Source organism: Dromiciops gliroides, chromosome 3, assembly GCF_019393635.1.
Source record: "Dromiciops gliroides isolate mDroGli1 chromosome 3, mDroGli1.pri, whole genome shotgun sequence".
In the NCBI taxonomy this organism is placed as follows: domain Eukaryota; kingdom Metazoa; phylum Chordata; class Mammalia; order Microbiotheria; family Microbiotheriidae; genus Dromiciops; species Dromiciops gliroides.
The window spans coordinates 596,058,986-596,076,322 of record NC_057863.1 but is presented as its reverse complement, the minus strand read 5'-3'; the positions used below and the strand labels follow the sequence as shown (position 1 = coordinate 596,076,322).

General features: G+C 52.9%; 4 protein-coding genes across 10 annotated transcripts; 1 reads left to right on the top strand and 3 right to left on the bottom strand.

Annotated features, from left to right (window-relative positions):
• Nucleotides 1–110: 110 nt before the first annotated feature.
• EIF3I (eukaryotic translation initiation factor 3 subunit I) lies at nt 111–4,779 on the bottom strand. The gene is made up of 11 exons (XM_043992115.1): nt 4,670–4,779; nt 4,464–4,556; nt 3,008–3,095; nt 2,698–2,763; nt 1,617–1,766; nt 1,378–1,508; nt 1,114–1,224; nt 934–1,023; nt 597–670; nt 404–496; nt 111–277 (listed from the first exon to the last, which is right to left on the bottom strand). The coding sequence occupies exons 1-11, from the start codon at nt 4,670–4,672 to the stop codon at nt 196–198; spliced, it is 981 nt and encodes a 326-aa protein (XP_043848050.1). The 5' UTR covers nt 4,673–4,779; the 3' UTR covers nt 111–195.
• TMEM234 (transmembrane protein 234) lies at nt 4,691–9,030 on the top strand. Of its 3 annotated transcripts, none has more exons than XM_043992122.1 (5): nt 4,691–4,831; nt 5,206–5,357; nt 5,832–5,898; nt 7,428–7,520; nt 8,880–9,030. In XM_043992122.1, exons 1-5 carry the CDS (start codon nt 4,750–4,752, stop codon nt 8,891–8,893), a joined length of 408 nt encoding a protein of 135 aa, XP_043848057.1. In that variant the 5' UTR covers nt 4,691–4,749; the 3' UTR covers nt 8,894–9,030. The 3 variants fall into 3 exon arrangements, with proteins under 3 accessions (XP_043848057.1, XP_043848056.1, XP_043848054.1); XM_043992121.1 differs by lacking the exon at nt 8,880–9,030 and adding an exon at nt 7,862–8,735; XM_043992119.1 differs by lacking the exon at nt 8,880–9,030 and adding an exon at nt 7,808–8,729 and having other exon boundaries at nt 4,692–4,831.
• DCDC2B (doublecortin domain containing 2B) lies at nt 8,763–15,160 on the bottom strand. Of its 5 annotated transcripts, XM_043992113.1 has the most exons (9): nt 14,180–15,005; nt 13,439–13,490; nt 12,500–12,576; nt 12,135–12,266; nt 11,061–11,207; nt 10,859–10,898; nt 10,489–10,603; nt 9,393–9,496; nt 8,763–8,926 (listed from the first exon to the last, which is right to left on the bottom strand). In XM_043992113.1, the coding sequence occupies exons 1-9, from the start codon at nt 14,452–14,454 to the stop codon at nt 8,876–8,878; spliced, it is 993 nt and encodes a 330-aa protein (XP_043848048.1). In that variant the 5' UTR covers nt 14,455–15,005; the 3' UTR covers nt 8,763–8,875. The 5 variants fall into 5 exon arrangements, with proteins under 5 accessions (XP_043848048.1, XP_043848045.1, XP_043848047.1 ...); XM_043992110.1 differs by lacking the exon at nt 8,763–8,926 and having other exon boundaries at nt 8,991–9,496; XM_043992112.1 differs by lacking the exons at nt 8,763–8,926; nt 13,439–13,490; nt 14,180–15,005 and adding an exon at nt 15,039–15,160 and having other exon boundaries at nt 8,991–9,496; nt 12,135–12,199.
• Nucleotides 15,161–15,202: 42 nt separating this feature from the next.
• On the bottom strand, nt 15,203–17,203 carry IQCC (IQ motif containing C). Its single transcript, XM_043992118.1, has 5 exons — nt 16,953–17,203; nt 16,681–16,836; nt 16,242–16,440; nt 15,967–16,076; nt 15,203–15,767 (listed from the first exon to the last, which is right to left on the bottom strand). Exons 1-5 carry the CDS (start codon nt 16,992–16,994, stop codon nt 15,726–15,728), a joined length of 549 nt encoding a protein of 182 aa, XP_043848053.1. The 5' UTR covers nt 16,995–17,203; the 3' UTR covers nt 15,203–15,725.
• Nucleotides 17,204–17,337: the final 134 nt, after the last annotated feature.

The following is a 17,337-nucleotide window of genomic DNA, read 5'->3' as shown; positions in this document are numbered from 1 at the left end:
GCTTGTCCTCTGTCTCCAGGAGTCTCAGTGGGAAGAGGGGATGGGCATGTCCCTATGGCCCAATAAGCCCTGCCCAACCCACAGCTCTTCACAGGAGAAGACGACCATCATCATATTCCATTTGCTTTATTTTTTAGTGTCCACAAACTCATTAATCAGAAAGCAGGAGGCTCAGCAGACTCCAGCTGCAACTGCTTATGCCTCAAACTCAAACTCAAAGTATTGTGGATCGAAGTAATGAATGCGGACATAGCCATCCTCCCCGCCGCTGCTGTAGCTGCAAGGAGAGGGTGACAGCCGTTAGACAGGCCTGGGATGGACTGAAGGGGCCCCCCACCGACAGAAACTGAGACAGAGAACAGATGCAGGTGGGCAGGTTTAAGGGTCCACAAAGGGGATTTACCTCTTGCCATCAGGATGGAAAGCCACACTGTTGATGGGGCCAAAGTGACCCTTGACTCGTCCAAACTCCTCTTCAAAGGCAAGGTGGAAGAACCTAGGGGAGGGGGAACAGGAACACATGCGGACATCCAAGCATCACCCTTTACTAGACTCTCCATGACCTTCCTCCTCCAGCAAACAGGCTCCCTGCTTACCTGGCCTCAAACTTGCCAATTCTGGTGGAGGTTGTGGTGACATCCATGGCCTCCTGCCCACCGCCCAGGACTACCTAGAGAGAGGAAGAGGCCCAGGCCTAGTCTTTAGGCCAGGCCCTGCCCCTTGGGGTAGCATCACCTGTTCCCCCTCTAGGAAATATGGTCCTCTCCATCAGACATGCGAGACCTTCCCTAGGAGTTTCCCCTAGGTCCACCATCCAGCCCCTTCTCCCAGAGGTACCCCTTTGCTGTGGCCTTGAGAGCTACCATTTGTAACCACCCCCCACAGCCTTTACTGTGACTGATGGCTGAGCAGGGGAGCCAGGGGCTGCCTTACATGGTCGTAGATGGGGGAAAGAGCAGCTGAGTTGACAGGTCGCTCTGTTCTGAAGGTTTTCTGGTGCTCGAGGGTTGTGGAGTCAAAGAGCTAAAAACACACATTAGAAGGGAAAGGAGATGAGCGCAGGGAAGGGCCCTGATCTGGAGCAGTCACGTCCGCCCGGAGGCCAGCACTCACCTTGGCTGTGTTGTCCTTAGACGCTGTGACGAACATCGTCATGTCTCGGGACGTCTGAATGTCGTTGATCTGCCTTGAGTGCTCCTTGACGTTCACCATCACTTCTCCAGACTGTGGGGGAAGGCATGGGGGCAGGCTCATGACCCCACTTCCTAGCACCAGGAGTCCAGACCTACTGTCCCCTCTGATGCAAGGGCAGTGGTGGCCTCCTCCTGCCCCCAGCCACTCTCCCTAGATCCTGATCCTCCCGCAGCCAGCCCTCACCTTAGCACTGTACTGGTTGAGTTCCCCGTTTTCATGGCCGGCAATGATGCACTCCCCCAAAGGTCCCCACACAGCACTTGTGATCTTGGCATCAGCATTGCAGGGGATCTTCATATAGGGTTCATTACTATCTGTTTGGAGGGTGGGGAGCAGATAGATGGTGAAGTCTGGCCCCAGGGCTACACTAGGCCCCACTTTCACTCTGAGTGCCTGGATCCCCAGCCCGTCTCAGTCATTACCAATCTGGCTGGGGTCTCGGAGATCAAAGAAACTGACAAAACACTGGTAGCCCATCTGCTTGTCTGTGGAGAACATGATGATGTTGCCTCCAAAGTCAAATCCACATGTACGGACAGCTGAGTTGGTCTTCAGCAGAGCCAGCTGCTTCCCTAGGGATGGGTACAGGTTGAGTAACTGCTCCTTCCATACCTCATCCCCGTAAAAGCCCCAGCTCCATCTCTACCAATCTTTACTGCTCCTTCTTTCCACTGCTGAAAATGGCTCCCCAGGAATTGGGCTCAGCTCTCAGAACAAGAAGTTAAATAAGGCAGCACCAAAACCCAACCTCAGCCTCAAGTTCCCTTGTCAAAGAATCTCGGAGATCATCAGCTGTAAGCCATGGGGGAAAAATGCTCTCCAGATGCCTGCCAAGTAACCATCCATCCTCTGCTGAAGCCCTCCACTACAAGGAACACACAATCTCCTAAGGCAGCCCAGTCCACATTGAGCTGCCTCTGACTGCTAACAAATTTTTTTCTTAAATTGAGGGAAAATCTGCTCCCCTCATGCTGGAAGCTAGACTTCCAGCCCTGACGCCTGAGATCACACTAGGTAACTGCTTCATTCAGCCTGGGAGGGGAATGTCAGCAACAGGAAGCCTGACCCTTCTGCTCAATGATCTGACCACCTAGGAATAGGTCCAGGCTGGCAAAACAACCCACGAAAGATTCATCTCCAGAATGGGCACGGCCTTTTAAGCTGATGCTGGGAGCCATATATCAAGCTGGGGAAGGCAGCATAATGTGGGAGAAAGAGCAGGAAGCCAGAAGAACTGGGTTCTGGGCCTAACCCTGCTCCTAACCTGGTGACTTTGGCCAAGTCACAGCCCCCTCTCTGGGCCTCAGTTTTCTCCTTCATAAAAGGAGGAAGTTGGACTACAGGATCTCCAAATTCCTTTCCAGTTCTGACATTCCATGAGTCCATTTGTTACCCAATGCCCCCTGACACCCCACTCCCAAATGACCCACTGCACTCAGACACCAGACCTGGAAGGCTGAGTCAATAAGGTAGGGGTCATGACAGTAGTAGATCATCGATTACCTGTCTCGCAGTCCCAGAGGCGGCAGCTGTTGTCAGCAGAGCCGGTAAGGACATGTTTGGTGTCCCCTGGAGAAGTTGTTAGGGAATGTCACCCAATTCATCTGCCACCTTTTCTACTTGGCCGGGGGGAAGGGGAGGCAGGGGAAGCTGTCTGAACTTCTTTAAACCATCCAGACAACCCCTACAGCCAGGCAACCTGTCTCTGATCAACAGAAAGTACCAGCTCTTTCTCTAAGCACCGTTAGAAGAGGATGGAGCCCCCAATCACCAGGGTCTTAGCCTAGGGGCATAGTCAGAACATGAAGGATACAATCAGCATCCACGCACCATACAGCTCCAGTGTGCCCAGTGTAGGTGCCCAGCCTCTCTCCATTCACTGAGTACCATACATTGACAATCTGGTGAAGCAAAGACCGCAGTTACTTTGTACCCAGCCCCAGAAGAGGTAACCAGGAAAAGAAGTAAAAAGCTTCCCTTGCCTTCCCTGGGGGTCTTCCAGCAGCCTCTGGCCTGCTCTCTTACCCTCTCCTTCTCCCAGTCATCCAAACAGACTACCCTCCTTTCTGCATCCCTCCCCCAGGGAAGCTCCCTAACCAAGTCCCTTCCAAAAAACCGAATTATGTACTGTAACATGTCCCAAACAAATGACTGAAGGACAGATTTCTCTTAAATCAGGTACCCCAAAAGTCTTAGTATTTTTTATTTTAAGCTTCAGCTATTAAACTATGTGTTTTACATAGAAATAGCTACTAAGTTATGTATGTGTCTCCCTGGTTCCCAAACCCTATTCCCATTTTTTCTCTCAACGGGTACTTCTGAAGCTGACTTCATTTACCTGATGTTGATTTTACCTCAGCAGGCAAATTTTCTAACCTGGTTCTTTAATCTGATCTCCCAGTCTTCAGTGCACCGACTCCACTCTGTCCCATTTCTGCAAAGGGCAGTGCCCTCCTCAGGTAGCACCACACTACCCCGCCCCCCATGCCCTTTTGACTCAAGAGAAGGTTAAAAAAATAACAACCAAACGTCCTGAGTAAAGCTAAGCCAACTCAGCCACTCAAGGATGAAGAGTCCTCTTCTGATGAGCAAATCAGTTTGGGGTGATATGGACTATGGGCTGGAGGTGGGTGATGGTGGCGTTAATTGTCTGTGAGCAAACTGGTAGGCCAGTATAACCTAAGTAGCAACGGGGAAGGTTTGTACAGTGGGAAGAAATCGGACCATCGGAGTTCTGGACTTTTGATGCGTAACAGGGGCAGGGAAGTAACAATGACAGCTAACAGTTAGATAAGCTCCTTCCAGTTTACAAGATGCTTTACACACCTGCTCTCATCCAGCCTCACAACCCAGCACCTGGTGGGGTTAAGTGAGATTATCGTTCCCCGTTTGCCAATAAGGAAACAGAGAGGTTGGTGACCTGCTCAGCGCCACAGAGCTAATGAGGTTCTGGGGCTGGATTTGAACCTGGCAGCGCTCTACCCACTGGGCCACCCAGCTGCCTGCAGCGACTACATAAAAAGGGAAGTGCCTCAGTCTCGGACACCCAGGTGCTCCCCCGGCGTCTCCCCCGCCCCCGCCCTCCCGTCCCGTCCAGCCCCGGCCCGTCTGCTTCCCTGCACCTCTTCTCTAGCCCCGCCCCTCCCTCCCTAACTCATTTCCCCTGCCCTCTGGCCCCCCCTGCCCTCCAGTCCAGCCCCAGAATCGCTTCTCCCCCCATCCTCCGCCCCGACCAAGCCCCCTCCACAAGCCGGGCCGCGCGTGCTCACGGGGTCCTTGGCCACAGTGAAGAGCAGGTCTCCCTCGCGGTTGTACTTGATCTGCGTAATGGATCGCTCGTGGCCCTGGAGCAGGATCGGCTTCTGGGGACGGCACCGGGAGGAGGGGGTCAGTGTCAGAGCACCGGCTGGGGGCGCCCCGCTCTGACCCTTCGGCCCCCGCCCCTCCTGGCTTTGCCCTCCCCACCCGGACTCACCATCGCGGCAGCTGCAGCGACTGCACCGATATTACAGAACCGCGCGGGCAGCGTGAGGGACAGACCGGAAGAGTGCCGGGATGAGCTTCCGGGTCGCAGCGCCCGGCCGGCACCGGAAGTGGGAGCCTTCCTTTTCCGGCGTTGTCATGGCGGCGACTCTGGGTGAGGAATTCCGAGCCCCTCCCCCCACCTGTTTTCCTATCTCAGTTTCCTTCTCTGTAATAACAGTGACAGCTGGCGCAGAGCGCTTGAATCAGTGCTTCATAGGAGCCCTGGGATGAAGCCTACTTGGAAATTATTATTACCTCCGTTTTACGGAGAGGGAAACTGAGGCTTATTGGGCAAGAAGCCGGGCCAGGGTGACACAGGTGGCTAGTGCCGGAAGCTGGCTCTCCCCCTGCTTCATTGCTCTGTACACAGCACCACGTTGCCCTTAGCAGAGATGGAGGGGGGGGGGGGGGCCTGGATCTGTGTTTGGGATGGCTGGACTCAGTCAGCCCTGGAGGGTGAGTGACAGGCTCCCCTCCCTCTCCCAGGGCAGGTCTGTGCCCTGGTCCTGGTGGCAGTGTTGTGGGGCGGCTCCAACCCGCTGCTGAAGAGGGCCACGGGGGACATGGAGCCGGTGCAGGAGGGGAACCGGCTGGAGCAGCTGCTGCAGGAGATGAAGTACTTGTTTTTCAACTACCAGGTAGGGCCTGGGGACCGTGTAAAGGGGCCGTGTAGCAGGCGGGGAGCTTTGCCCGACTTGGGATTCACCGGGTTCATCCGAGGAAAAAGCAGATGCACAAAATGGTGTATCTGGGAGAAAGGGCTCCAGCATTTGGAGTCATAGTTTAAGCCTGACTGCTGCTTGCTAGCTGGGTGTTGATGGACCAGGCTTTTCTCCTCTGAGTCAGTTTCACCATAAAGTCCCTAACAGTTCTAACTTCTACAGTCCTAAGTTGATTAAAGTTTCCTCAGTGTTTTTGGCCAGAGATGTGAGGCTGAGTTTGTCGGCAATTTGTCGGTTGCCTACCTCTTGACATGCCTGAGTTTCCTATCTGGAAGTGGGCTGCCATTATTAGCATGACTTTCCATTTCCCTTGGCTTGAAGACACTTTCTCAAATCATTCTATGCTGCCTTGTATACTGACCCTAGCTTTTCTCTCATCCTCAACCCCAGTATCTGGTGCCCCTTTGCCTCAACCAGTGTGGCTCCCTGATCTACTACCTTACCCTGGCATCAACAGGTAGGTGTGTCTGTTTTGAGGGCTGGTCATCTGGGGTGGGGGATGGGTGATAGGCATCAAACAGGGGGCTCCAAGGTACCTTCCAGATTGGTTCACTTAGCAGTCTAATTTCTCTTTTCTTCACCTCCCTCCTTAGCAGCTATAGCTATGCTACATTGTGGGGACTGGGCTTCCCACCCTAGTAACCTTGGCAATTCACAGGCATTGTGAGTATGAGAGAGATGGAGCCAGTCCTGAACTAGACAATGGATTTGGTGTTGGGGGACCTGAGTTGGAATCCTATTTCTGCTACAGTGTATGACCTTGGGCAAGACACTTAACTTCTTTGGGCCCATTTTTTCATCTGTAAAATGAGAGCATTGTTCAAGAGTGAGCTCTCATATCCCTTCCACCTTTTAATCTATGATCCTGTAGCTAAAGGGATAATAAAAAACCAATCGAGCAGCAGGGGATGGGTTCATGGGTTGCACAGGATAGGCAGGCATGGTTGAGGTGCGTCTGCATCATTGAGGAAAATACCCCCATGGGACCACAGATCCGTTGAATATTTGGAGGGCAAGGTAGCACCACTGAAGAGTTCTTTGACTTACATGCAAGCAAATAGTGCTTCCAAGGTTTTCTTCACATTAGCATCTATTCAGGTTGTTCATTGACACCAGTGTTTTGTTTATTCTCATCATTTTCTTTATTCTTTGTTGTCAACCAACAAGCATAAAGTATTCCTCCACTCTTAGAAGACTGTAGCCTATTTCCTTACTTTTAGAATATCCCTAACTTCATTGGTGTGGAATTGTGTGGAGTCCACAGACACTCCTTCCAAGACTCAGGAGATGACTTTTATGAGTTGTTGCGTCCATCCCCCATGATGACCTTCCTGGCTAGGCTGGTTTTCTAACCACAGCTTGACTTAAAACCTTTCTAGTTTCCATTTGGTATGAGGCGAGTGGCGGGGGATCTGTTGTTACTGTGTCTAGCTCATGGAATTTGCCCTGCAGAATCTGAGTTCAGAGACCGGAGCACCATTTGACTTCAGTTTTTAGTGTAAAAGGTGGAGAGGTCTTAAAACATTAGTATTCTTAAGGACTTGATCCCTCCCAAGGGTAAATTAGAAATGAGGCTTGGATTTAGCTACACCCCTGCTGACGTGAGTTTTGTACTCTGTTGTCTCTGTGTTTAACTGTCAAAGCTCTGTGTGTCTCTCTTTAACCTACAAATTATACTAGCTGGCATTTCTGCAGCATCCCAAAGGTTTGCAATGCACTTTACTCACATTAGCTCTTTGGATCCTCCCAACACCCTTTGAGGTAGGTGCTATCCTTATCTCAGTTTCACTGAGGAAGATTTAAGTGCCTCAGCCAAAGGACCTGCCAGAAATAAGCTCCTAGCTGGAGTCTTCCTGACTCCATCACGATGTCTTTCAAGCCTAAACACCCACGCCCCTCACATGAGACCAAGATTTCTGTGAGGACAGGGAACACGTTTCTTGCTTCAGAGTGGGCCCCATGGAATATCAAAATGTTCCTCTCCAGATCTGTCCCTGGCCGTGCCCATCAGTAACTCCCTGGCTCTTGTTGTCACCCTGGTTGTCGGGAAGTTCCTTGGGGAAGACATTGGTGGAAAATGTAAGTAAGACCACTCCTGGGGAGGAATCACTTGCTGAGCTCTTAGGTGCCCAAGCTAGGTGATATCTGTGCATTTCAAAAGCCCATAGTCTTTGGGGGGAAGTGAATCCAGCCTCTAATATTTCTCTTAGCACACCTCCCCCCCTTTCCCTACAGTCAAGGGAGGGAGCCACAAAGTATGAGCAGACCCCATCTTGTGTCCCTTTTCTTTCTGACCCAGCACTTAGCCCAGTATCTGGCCCATAGTAGGGGCTTAATGTTTGTTGATTGATTATTGATTGACCCAGGGCCTGCCCTGGGAATGGTGCTCACCGTCTCCGGAATCATGCTCTGCATTGCAAGTTCAGTGGGCAAGACAGAATAACAACAGGATCCTGTGGCCAGCCCCACCCAGAGACGCCGCCGGAGCCTTGGAGCAGGGAACCCTGGGCTGGGGAATCTTGAGCCACCCACGCTTGAGCTTTCCTTGAGAAGGCTGTCTTTTGACTTCTCCTTCCTCAATGATTCAGTGAGGTCTAATGGGGAGGAGGTGGGCTCAAAGACTTCACCACTTTGAGCCCACATTTCATGCCTTGGAAACTCCTCCCCCTCCCACTTCAGTGTGTGACCCAACCTCTCCCATGACCTTGGCCTCCAGCCAGTATTGTGGTTTGTGCAGAGCCCCCCGGGTGTCAGGTGCAGGGTACTCCTCAAGCTCAGACTTAGAGCACTTCTGAGCCTTAGCGTAAGCTGATGTGGGTTGGGGCTGGTGGTGAGTCAGAGCCCACAGGTGCTGCAGTCAGTTAGACGCCTTCCTTCCCCTCCCCATCGGCAGCCCCGGAGTGGGCCCCTCATGCCCTAGGCCCAGAGGCTAGCTTCATCACCAGCTTTTGCTCCTCTAACTTTCCTAGTCGATACTTTAGAGTGGGATGTGGTCTGGAGCGATGGGTAAACAAGGCTCAGACAACCCAGAAGCAGAGAAAACTATTTTATTAGGCCAAAGCCTCTCCCAAAGTGTGTGTGCCCCTGTGTCCTCCCTACCCCACCCCATGTTAGGCCCTGCAGGGTGGAGGAAGGTAACCCTTCCCTTCCCCTGGAAGCAGAGGCTTTCCCCGCCTTAGGCAGGCTCACTGCAGGTTTGTGGGCCAGGCAGACTAGAAAGGCCTGTGGATCTCTCCAACGAGATCCCAGCAGGATGCTGGGGAACCAGGGCAGAAGAGGGTTGGCTGGTTCAATAAAAGACTGTGCCATGGCTGCGGATGGATTGCTGGCTGGCGACTGGGAAGGGAAGGGAGGGAGGAAGGGAAGGAAGGAGGTTGGGCTGGGCCTCTTGGTTTTCTGGAACAGCATCCAAGTTTAGTTCTATACCACCTACTCTAGGCAGCATTTTCTAAGAAAGAGGCTTCTTCTACCACTTCTGCATCCCTCTGGAAGAGAAAGACCAGTCAGCCAGAAGGGAGCCAACCTGGGTCCCAGAGCAGCAAAGGGCCCCTAGAGACCATCTGGCTCAACAAATTCACTGTACAGAAGAAGGGACGGGCTCGCTGTGCAACAACGATGTTTGCTCAAGGTGACAGGGCCTAGGAGACCACCCGAGTGCTCCCCTGGAACCCTGTACTGGCCTCTAACAGGATGGAGCCCTAGTGGTGAGATTACGGAAGATGCCACCAGTCTCGACGGGGCGGGGGGGGGGGGGGTGTTGTGGTCAGTATCACTGCAGGGAACAACCAGGCTAATTGCAATACAGACCCATTTGAGTGTGGGGGCAGAGCCAGGATTAGAACCCAGAGCTTTGGATGCCCACTTTTGAGTGCTTTGCTTTACTTGACTAGGTTGTGGGACTGTCTTCAGCTGAATCCACAGCTGTTTTTTCCTAGGACACAGCCCTCCTACCTGATCCACAGGGACTTCTGTCAAGGTAGTGCTGTCCTCCTCCACTTCCTGGGCACCTGCCAGTTCCCTCCTGGTGTGGGCTGCACCATACACACCCCTTTCTCCTGTGAGAAAGGAGGGGGTACGTGTCAATCCTCTATTGGGACCACATAGGAGCTAGAGAAACACCCTTGGCCAAGAATCTCTCTCTTCATCTCCACTGGGTTCCCCCCCCCACCTCTGGCCCATAGGCAAGAACTCTCTCTTTCTCTCCAAATTAGTCTTTCTTCAACTTTCTCCCTCCCCATACTGACTCCTTCCCTCAGTTATGTTTTTGGCCACCAAAAAGGCTCACAGGATTAAGAAACAAGACGATTTCTAAATCACTTGGTTACATCCACAACCAAAGTTTTCCTCACAGAAGTCAGAGACCTGTGAGGTGGAATCCGAGGGCATCTTCTGCCTCACTCAGGTCCCTGACATACCACGGTTAGAGATAGCAGGTGTGGTCCTCCTATTTAGAATTCAGTTTACAAAGCACTTTTCTTAGCACCCCTCAAGGAGGCGAATGGCAAAGTAGTTTTAAAAAAGGGGAACCTGGGGCAGCTAGGTAGCACAGTGCATAAAGCACTGGCCCTGGATTCAGGAGGACCTGAGTTCAAATCTGGCCTCAGACAGTTGACACTAGCTGTATGACCCTGGGTAAGTCATTTAACCTTCATTGCCCCGCCAAAAAAAAAGGAGAACCTGAGCCTTCAAGAGGTTCAGCAGTTTCCCCATTGTAACACATTGTAACAAGGGGCCAGCTATTCTTTTCCGGTCTGTCCTGGAAGATATAAAGGGCAGGGAGACCTTGGAGATGGGATAACCCTGGGGCTGGAGTTAACCCTAGTTCTGGAAATCCCTTCCCTGACTCTCCTTGTCTAGGGTAAGCGTGCGAGGGAGAGAGGAGGATGCAGGCAGTCACAAGGGTGATGAACCTGGAGTCTGGAAGCCCTTAATCTGACTCCCATCTTGGTCATGCACTCTCCGAGCCTCAGGTACCTTATCTGTAAAATGGGCCTCTCTCTGGCACCTAGCTCACAGAGTCATCAGGAAACATCGGGGGACAGCTTACCAGGCTGACGGAGGGGGCGCCTTCTCAGATGGGGTCGGGCCAGCATAGGTTTGGCAAAGTAAACTGATGATTCCTTCTTGGAGGGTTGGGCCCCTGGAGCCCAGAAGCTGTCTGCCTGGGGGACATGTCACAGGGATCATGTTAAAGACAACTCCTGGACTATGGCTCAGTATACCTGAGCTTGAGACCTGTCTCTCCAACTAGATAGTATGTGACTAGCTCCGAGTCTTGGCTTCTTCATATGTACAATATGTAAAATGACTTGGCTCTAGGAATTTCCAAGGCCTTTTTCCGCATTATTGATCCCACCCTCTTTGAGCTTCACCATTATGCCCTTTCAACTCTTTCCTGGTTGTCTCACTCAACCTACCTTCTGCCTGTAAGCTCTGGGCTCAAGTCTTGGTGGGCGCCTGTAACATAGAAGGGAATGATTTGAGCACATCGCTCATATTCAGGAGAGTAAAAAAGGTCACAAGCCAGGCCCCTGAGATGAGGACCTCTCCCCTCCCTGCCACCCATCCCCATCTCATCCTGACCCAACTCATGGCTATACCTCCCAAACCCTAACATACCAGAAGCCACCAGGCAGGGAGGGACTTGGCACCAGAAGCTCTAGGTAGGGAAGGGCCTTATAGTCATCCTCTGATACAGCCACATAGTAACCACCATTCACCAGGGTTTCTCTGCCCAACACTGGAACGCCCTCCAGTGTGCAGAGTCTGAGGAGAGAAAGGAAAGGGTGGATCCTGGCAGGGGCGGATCTTAGAGACAGCCAGAGGCAGTGCTTCTGGTGTTAGGCTTGAGCCTAGGTTCTTCACATCTCCAGAATCAGATTTAGAGCTGGAAGGGACTTGGAGACCATCTAAGAGGTCAATCAATAAACAATTATTAAGTGCCTACTATGTGCCAAGCACTATGCTAAGTGCTGGAGATACAAAAAGAGGTAAAAACCCCTGCCCTCAAGGACCTTATAATCTAATGGGGAATCCAACGCCAAAAAAAGTGCAAAGCAAGCTATAGACAGGATAAATAGGAATTAACAAGGCAATGGAATTAAGAGAAGTTGGGGAAGGCTTTCTGTAAAAGGTGGGATTTTAGGTGGGACTTCAAGAAGGCCAGGGAAGTCAGTAATTGAGCAAAAACACTGCAGCCGTGGTGGACAGGCCATGAGAGAATGCCCAGGGACAAGAGATGAAGTATCTTGTTTGTGGCCCAGTCAGTGTCATTGAACTGATGAGTATATGTTAAGGAGGAAGCCTGTAAAGGTAGGAGGAAGCCAGTTGATGAAGGGCTTTGAATCCCATTGATGATAAAGGCAATAGCGAGCCACTGGAATTCATTGCTTTGCTCACAGGCCAGGATTTAGACCACATGGCCTTTTCCCTAGAGTTGGAGTGAGAGACCCGAGTTCAAATCTCATTTCTTCATCTGTAACTGGGAGTCGGACAAATGTGATCACTCAGAGGTTCCTTCTAGCTCAGAATCCTAGGGTCCTTCCCTCCTGGAGTGCAGTGATAAGTCCAGAAAGCCAACTACTGGTCTCCAATTCACTTTCCCCTTTCCCTCTATTGGCCACCAGGTGGCAGGACCGAGTCCATGAGAGTCACCAAAGAAGCTCTCTTGGGCCCCCCTGGCCCAGCACCTACCTGTTCACGGTCCCATCCTTCAGCTTGGCCTTCTCAGACAGTTGCCTCAACACTGCTCCCCAGTCCTGACGGGAGGTAAGGGACAGATGCAGGCTAAAAGGGGGGCTAAGCAGGTCCCCATTTCTGAACACCCTAGGGCAAGAGCAGAACAGGGACCTAGGAAGGAGGACTTGACAGAGCTCTGTGTGGCCTGCCATTTGGGGCCTTAGTTTAGCTCCCAATGAGCGCGAGGCGAGGGAGGCACAGTGTTTGGAGACTCTTGAGGAACCAATAGAGAGTTTGCCATGCCTGAATAGGTCTACCCTATCAGCAGTTTCCCTGGGCCCCAATTCCCATTCCACTCCCACAGTATCCTCAGTACTCACTGAATTGTGCAGGAGGCCAAGGCTGGGATCCTCCTTCCAGGAGGCCTGTAATTTGGTCTTTGGAGACTTGGAGGAGCCTGATAAAATAAGAGCTGACAGTGACATAGTGCTTTACAGTTGGCAAAGGGCTTTACCTACATCGCTGGCCCAGCCTGGTACAGAGGAAAAAGCAGTCGATTTGGAGTCACCTCTGCCACTTCTCTGGGCCAGTTTCCTTCTTGTAAGAGGAGGAGTTTGAACTAGGTGACCTCTAAGGTCCCTCTCTACTTTTAAATCTATGATCCTCACATCTTTGCTCTAAGGTAACTAGCTCATCCCCACTTTATTGATGGGGATGCTCAGTGTCACAGAAGGGAAGGAATTTGACCAAGGTCATGTGGTCTCGACTCCAAAACCCAGATTTCTCTCTGCTAGATTGTATGCTGCTTCCCAGCCAAAGGAGTGTGGAGAAGAGCTGGAGACTGAGCTGGACAGGTCTGAATCCCAGCCTTCCTTCTAACTGCAGGCAAATCCCTTGCCCCTTTTGGTCCATGTGTGGTTCTTTCTAGTTAGAACATATATCACCATCTTCTGATTCTAAGCCAAACCTGAGGAGTTCCGTCAAAAGGATCTGCAGCTCAGCTTGGTCTGCTCTGTTGGTCACAGCCAGCTTAAGCCTGGGGGTAGGGGTTGGGGGGTGGGGGAAGGACCCCCTCATGAAGAAACAGGCCCAACAGGGTTAAGTGACTTGCCCAGGTGACCACTGGTAGAAAGTAAACTATGGTACCCTTTACTCCAAAGCCAGTACTTTTGCATGTGAAAGTCGGAGCTATGCCCAACACAGGGAGGCAGGCACACCTTGAGAATCTATTGGGCCCAAAATGTTGGGGGGCAAACATGGGTGAAGGAAGGGCGGGCCGAGTCTGAGAGGATACAAACAATTTCTTCCCCAGAACCCACCGGGAACCTGATGTTTTTCCTGCCTGGTTTTTCCCCTCCAGGGTAGATATAGCTGGAAGACACAGAAAACATGGTCACCTCCTGGGTCATGGCACCTCTTTCCAATCCCACCGTCCTCTCCCCCCCTCCCTTCCAGTCATGCTGCTGAGCTCTTCGGTACTACAGCCGAGGTCATATTTACTTCTCTAGGATTGGAGGGGAGGAGTCCTGAGCCTTCAGACATCAGATCTATTCTGATGGATGTTTCACCTGCTTGCAGCCTGGTTCTCTTTGGCTCTTAGACTCAGTTGCTACCAGGTCATTTTGGCAATGACTATTAATCTAAGTTGATGTTCTCTGTTCTAAACCAAAGAAGGCCTGGGCCTCCAGGATCTCCCCATCAAAGGTGGAGAGGCCTAAGCTGGGAGCAGTTCAGGATCAGTGAGGTTAGTTTTGGGGTCATCCATGGCCAGCCCTACCCCTCCATACATGGATCTCTATTTTGGCCAACACCAATCACCACAGCATATGATGATGTCCAGGGGAAGAAACGGCCTCTAGGGTTGGGGAGTTCTTAGTCTAATACAGAGACAGGGCATGTAACTAGACCCACAGATAGAGGAAAAAGCAATGTCTCATGAGCTAATAAGGGCAATATGGGGGACATGGAAATGACTCAAGGAGAGCTTCATAGTCTTTGGTGCAGGTGGGGTGATGGATAATAATCTCTAGCTGCCCCAAAGGTCTCCTGGCCCCACTCACGGCAACCTCCGGAAACGCTCAAAGCCGGCAGCAACATATTCCCCACCACTCTGAAGTTCTGACAAGTCGGTGATGACATGGCCATGCTGGGGGGTGTAGAGGGTACGGATGGCCAGAGGAGCCTGGACAGCAGCTGTCACTTCATTAAGAAATGCCTCGAAGGTGGGGAAACGGCGGTGGGTGACCACCAGCCGTCGTCCTGGGGAGAAGGGGTCCCCGTTCCGGTATACCACCACCTTCCTGGCCACAGGGGGCCCAGGAGCAGTGGAAGCCATGGTGCTCCTGGTCTAGGCTGCCTAGGGACGCTCAGGCGTTGCTAGGCAGTCAGGGCAAAGAAGGGAGGGGCTAGAAGGCCTGACCCTGGAAGACAGAGGTTTAACTCCTACCTCCCCATTCTAGTCAGTCATTAGAAGCCCAAAGGACGCAGCTGGGAGACCAGGAGAGCTCACCCCAGTTACTGGAGAAGACTTTGATTACTGAGTCCAATTATTATCTGAACCCAATCCCTAATAACTGCTCCTTCATTCTGCTTCTTTAACCTTTTTGACCTTGGTCCCTTTCCCTCCTGAGACCTCAACTTTTTTCCCCCCATCAAAGGGAATTGAGCTAGATAAGATGGAAGGTTTCTTCCCGTTTTTTTTTTTTTTAGTGAGGCAATTGGGGTTAAGTGACTTGCCCAGGGTCACACAGCTAGTAAGTGTTAAGTGTTTGAGGCCAGATTTGAGCTCAGGTCCTCCTGACTCCAGGGCCGGTGCTCCATCCACTGCACCACCTAGCTGCCCGGTTTCTTCCAGTTCTAAATCTATGATTCAGTGATTTGGCTTCTGCTTGAAGACACCCCTTCCCCCAATACACACACCTCCATGCAATTGCTGAACATTTGTCAGAAAGGCCCAGCTGGTTTTGGGGAGGGCACCGTGTCCCGAAAGAAGGGAGGGCTGAGTCCAAACAGTACCTCTCATGGCACACACAAATGCCAGGCCAAACAGATGGACTGCTCAAGTTCCAAAATGGAAGTTTTATTCCTCCAATAACCCCGTGACCTGATTCTCTTACTTTGCCCTCTACTTCTCACCAAGTCCCTGTTTTCTGGCCAGAATGGCCAGGTCTACAGTCTACTCAAAGGAAGCCCTCTGAAGCAGGTTCTATCCAACCTCAGGCCTGGTGCTGGGAGGCAGGATTGTGGGCTGATAAAAGAGACTCCACCTCTCTCCAGGTGTAGAGTTGCTACACCTTGGCCCAGCCCCAGGCCCACCTATTCCCAACAGTATTGGGTCTGTAGTATTGAGGCTCAGAAATTTTTGATACCAGTCTGGCCCCTGGAGCCAGGGGATGGAGAAAGAGAGGTCCTGGTGTACAGAGCTGCAATCAGTCTGGAGGGCAAGGCCAAAGTCGTGCCCTACTGGAGGGGTCTCCAGGAGGGACACATGGTGAGGCCCTTCCTAGCAGTATATGCTCCCCAGCTTAGGCAGTAGCCCAGTTCTCTCAGGTCACTCAGTTGATGGCGTTCTGCTGGTCCCATTGCTTGAGGCAAAGCTCTCTCCAGCTAATCTTCTGGGAGATCCAGTGTTTGTCTGAGAAGCAGATACTGTAGAAGATAAGAGGCAGTGCTGTCAGGGTGAAGCCAAACACCTAAGGCTCTGTAGGGCTTTGCCCTTCCTCCTCAGCTCCAAAGTTAAAAAAGAAGATGTAGAAGCTGGGAAAGGGCACGGGAGGCTGAGGACCCCCAAGACTGCATTTGTAGGGAGGGAGAGCTGACAGGAGCCAGTGGAAGACCAGGACCTTACCTTCTTCCGACTGACAATGGCCTGCTGTAGCCAGAGCATTTCCATGGCCAGATGTCTTCGAAGTCTCTGGAGGTGGGCAGGTTGGGAGGGCAGGGTCAGCTCCAGGGCCTCTGTGCATGTGCAGACATTGAAATACAGGTCAGAGAATGCCCCCAAACTGGCCAGAAATGCTTGTCCCCCCCTCCTCTAAAAATGCCTCCTGCCCCCATTTAGCTCCAACCTGGAGTTAGGGATCTTAGGTAGGACGTGGGGCAGCAGGAGGGAAGGGGCGATACCTGGGTTCCTTGTCAGCGCCGTGTCACCAGCCTCCATCAGGAGGCCGTGCTGAGGGCCAGGACCAGCTCCCTGCTCGGACCCCTTCCCTTCCCTCCAGCCTCCATCTCTCTCTGGCTCTTCACCCCGTAGTCTGCTGGGGCGCTCCTGAGCGGGTCCCGGGCCGCTGTCTCCTCCTGCCCCGAGGCCGAGGGTCCTTTTCTATTGGGCAATCAGGACAGAGGCGGGGGTGCCTCCTAAACCACTTCCCTTCTGCCCCCTTGGAGGGAGGAGGGAGGCGAGGATGCAGCTGAGCGCGCGGGGCGGGGGTGGGGGGGAGAGACACAGCGCAGGGGAGTAGGGAAGTGAAAGCCCCCCGGGAAGAGGGCCCAAGGGCGGCGTCCAGAGCGCTGGACTCAGCCACAGGCCCGGCTCAGCACTCACGGGGGCCTAGCGACTTACCCGGGGGGTCTCCGGGGAGAAAACGGGCCTGGGAAGCCAGCGTCCTACCCAGCGCAGCTGCCCGCCCAGCTCGCCCTCCACCTGCCGCACCACCTCCTCGTACTCGGCTCTCAAGCTCCGCAGCCGCCTCCGGGTCTGGCGGCCCCTCACGCAAGCCTGGCGGATAGGTGGACGGGGTCACGCCGGACCGGGCAAGAATCCGGGGGCCCACCCGCCCGGGGAAGGGCACGGGGGCAAGCAGGGAGTCCCGGGAGGTCGGGGTCTGTCCCCACCTGCAGCATAGTCACTCTTCGAACCAGCTCCTGGAGCTCCATGTCCCGGACCTAGGCTCAACCGTCAGGGCCTTGCCGGCGCCTACAAATCTCGTCATCGCCCCGCCCGCGTCTCCATAGTGAAGGGAACGCCCGAGCCGCGGTGTTTTTGGGAAAAGTGCCCGCCCGCCCGTCTCCATGAAAATACGTCACTGCCGTGCCCCAGTAAGCGAGAACGCCCCGCCCGATCTCGGTGCCCGTCCGAGCTCTTAGCCCTCTCTCCTCAGAGGCTAAGGCGCATCTTCCTGACCCAAAGGGGAGCACAGCGACTCAGGCAGCTGATTGGCCGGGATGAGCTGCACGTGAAGTGGGAGGCGCCAATGAAGACACAGAAACCAAGTGGGCG

Bases quoted from the DNA above. Each gene is read 5' to 3' on its own strand.
- EIF3I (XM_043992115.1), bottom strand. The intron at 1,767-2,697 runs GTAATCGATGAT...ACCCATCCCTAG, and splicing joins CCTCTGGGACTGCGAGACAG to GGAAGCAGCTGGCTCTGCTG. The intron at 1,024-1,113 runs GTGAGTGCTGGC...GTGTGTTTTTAG, and splicing joins CTAAGGACAACACAGCCAAG to CTCTTTGACTCCACAACCCT.
- TMEM234 (XM_043992119.1), top strand. From the start codon at position 4,750: ATGAGCTTCCGGGTCGCAGCGCCCGGCCGGCACCGGAAGTGGGAGCCT. The intron at 4,832-5,205 runs GTGAGGAATTCC...TCCCTCTCCCAG, and splicing joins TGTCATGGCGGCGACTCTGG to GGCAGGTCTGTGCCCTGGTC. The intron at 5,899-7,427 runs GTAGGTGTGTCT...GTTCCTCTCCAG, and splicing joins CCTTACCCTGGCATCAACAG to ATCTGTCCCTGGCCGTGCCC.
- DCDC2B (XM_043992110.1), bottom strand. From the start codon at position 14,454: ATGGCTTCCACTGCTCCTGGGCCCCCTGTGGCCAGGAAGGTGGTGGTA. The intron at 12,577-13,438 runs GTGGGTTCTGGG...TTATTTTATCAG, and splicing joins GGAAAAACATCAGGTTCCCG to GCTCCTCCAAGTCTCCAAAG. The intron at 11,208-12,134 runs GTAGGTGCTGGG...TTCTCTCCTCAG, and splicing joins AAGGATGGGACCGTGAACAG to ACTCTGCACACTGGAGGGCG.
- IQCC (XM_043992118.1), bottom strand. From the start codon at position 16,994: ATGGAGCTCCAGGAGCTGGTTCGAAGAGTGACTATGCTGCAG. The intron at 16,077-16,241 runs GTATCGCCCCTT...GCACATGCACAG, and splicing joins GGCGCTGACAAGGAACCCAG to AGGCCCTGGAGCTGACCCTG. The intron at 15,768-15,966 runs GTAAGGTCCTGG...TATCTTCTACAG, and splicing joins CCATTGTCAGTCGGAAGAAG to TATCTGCTTCTCAGACAAAC.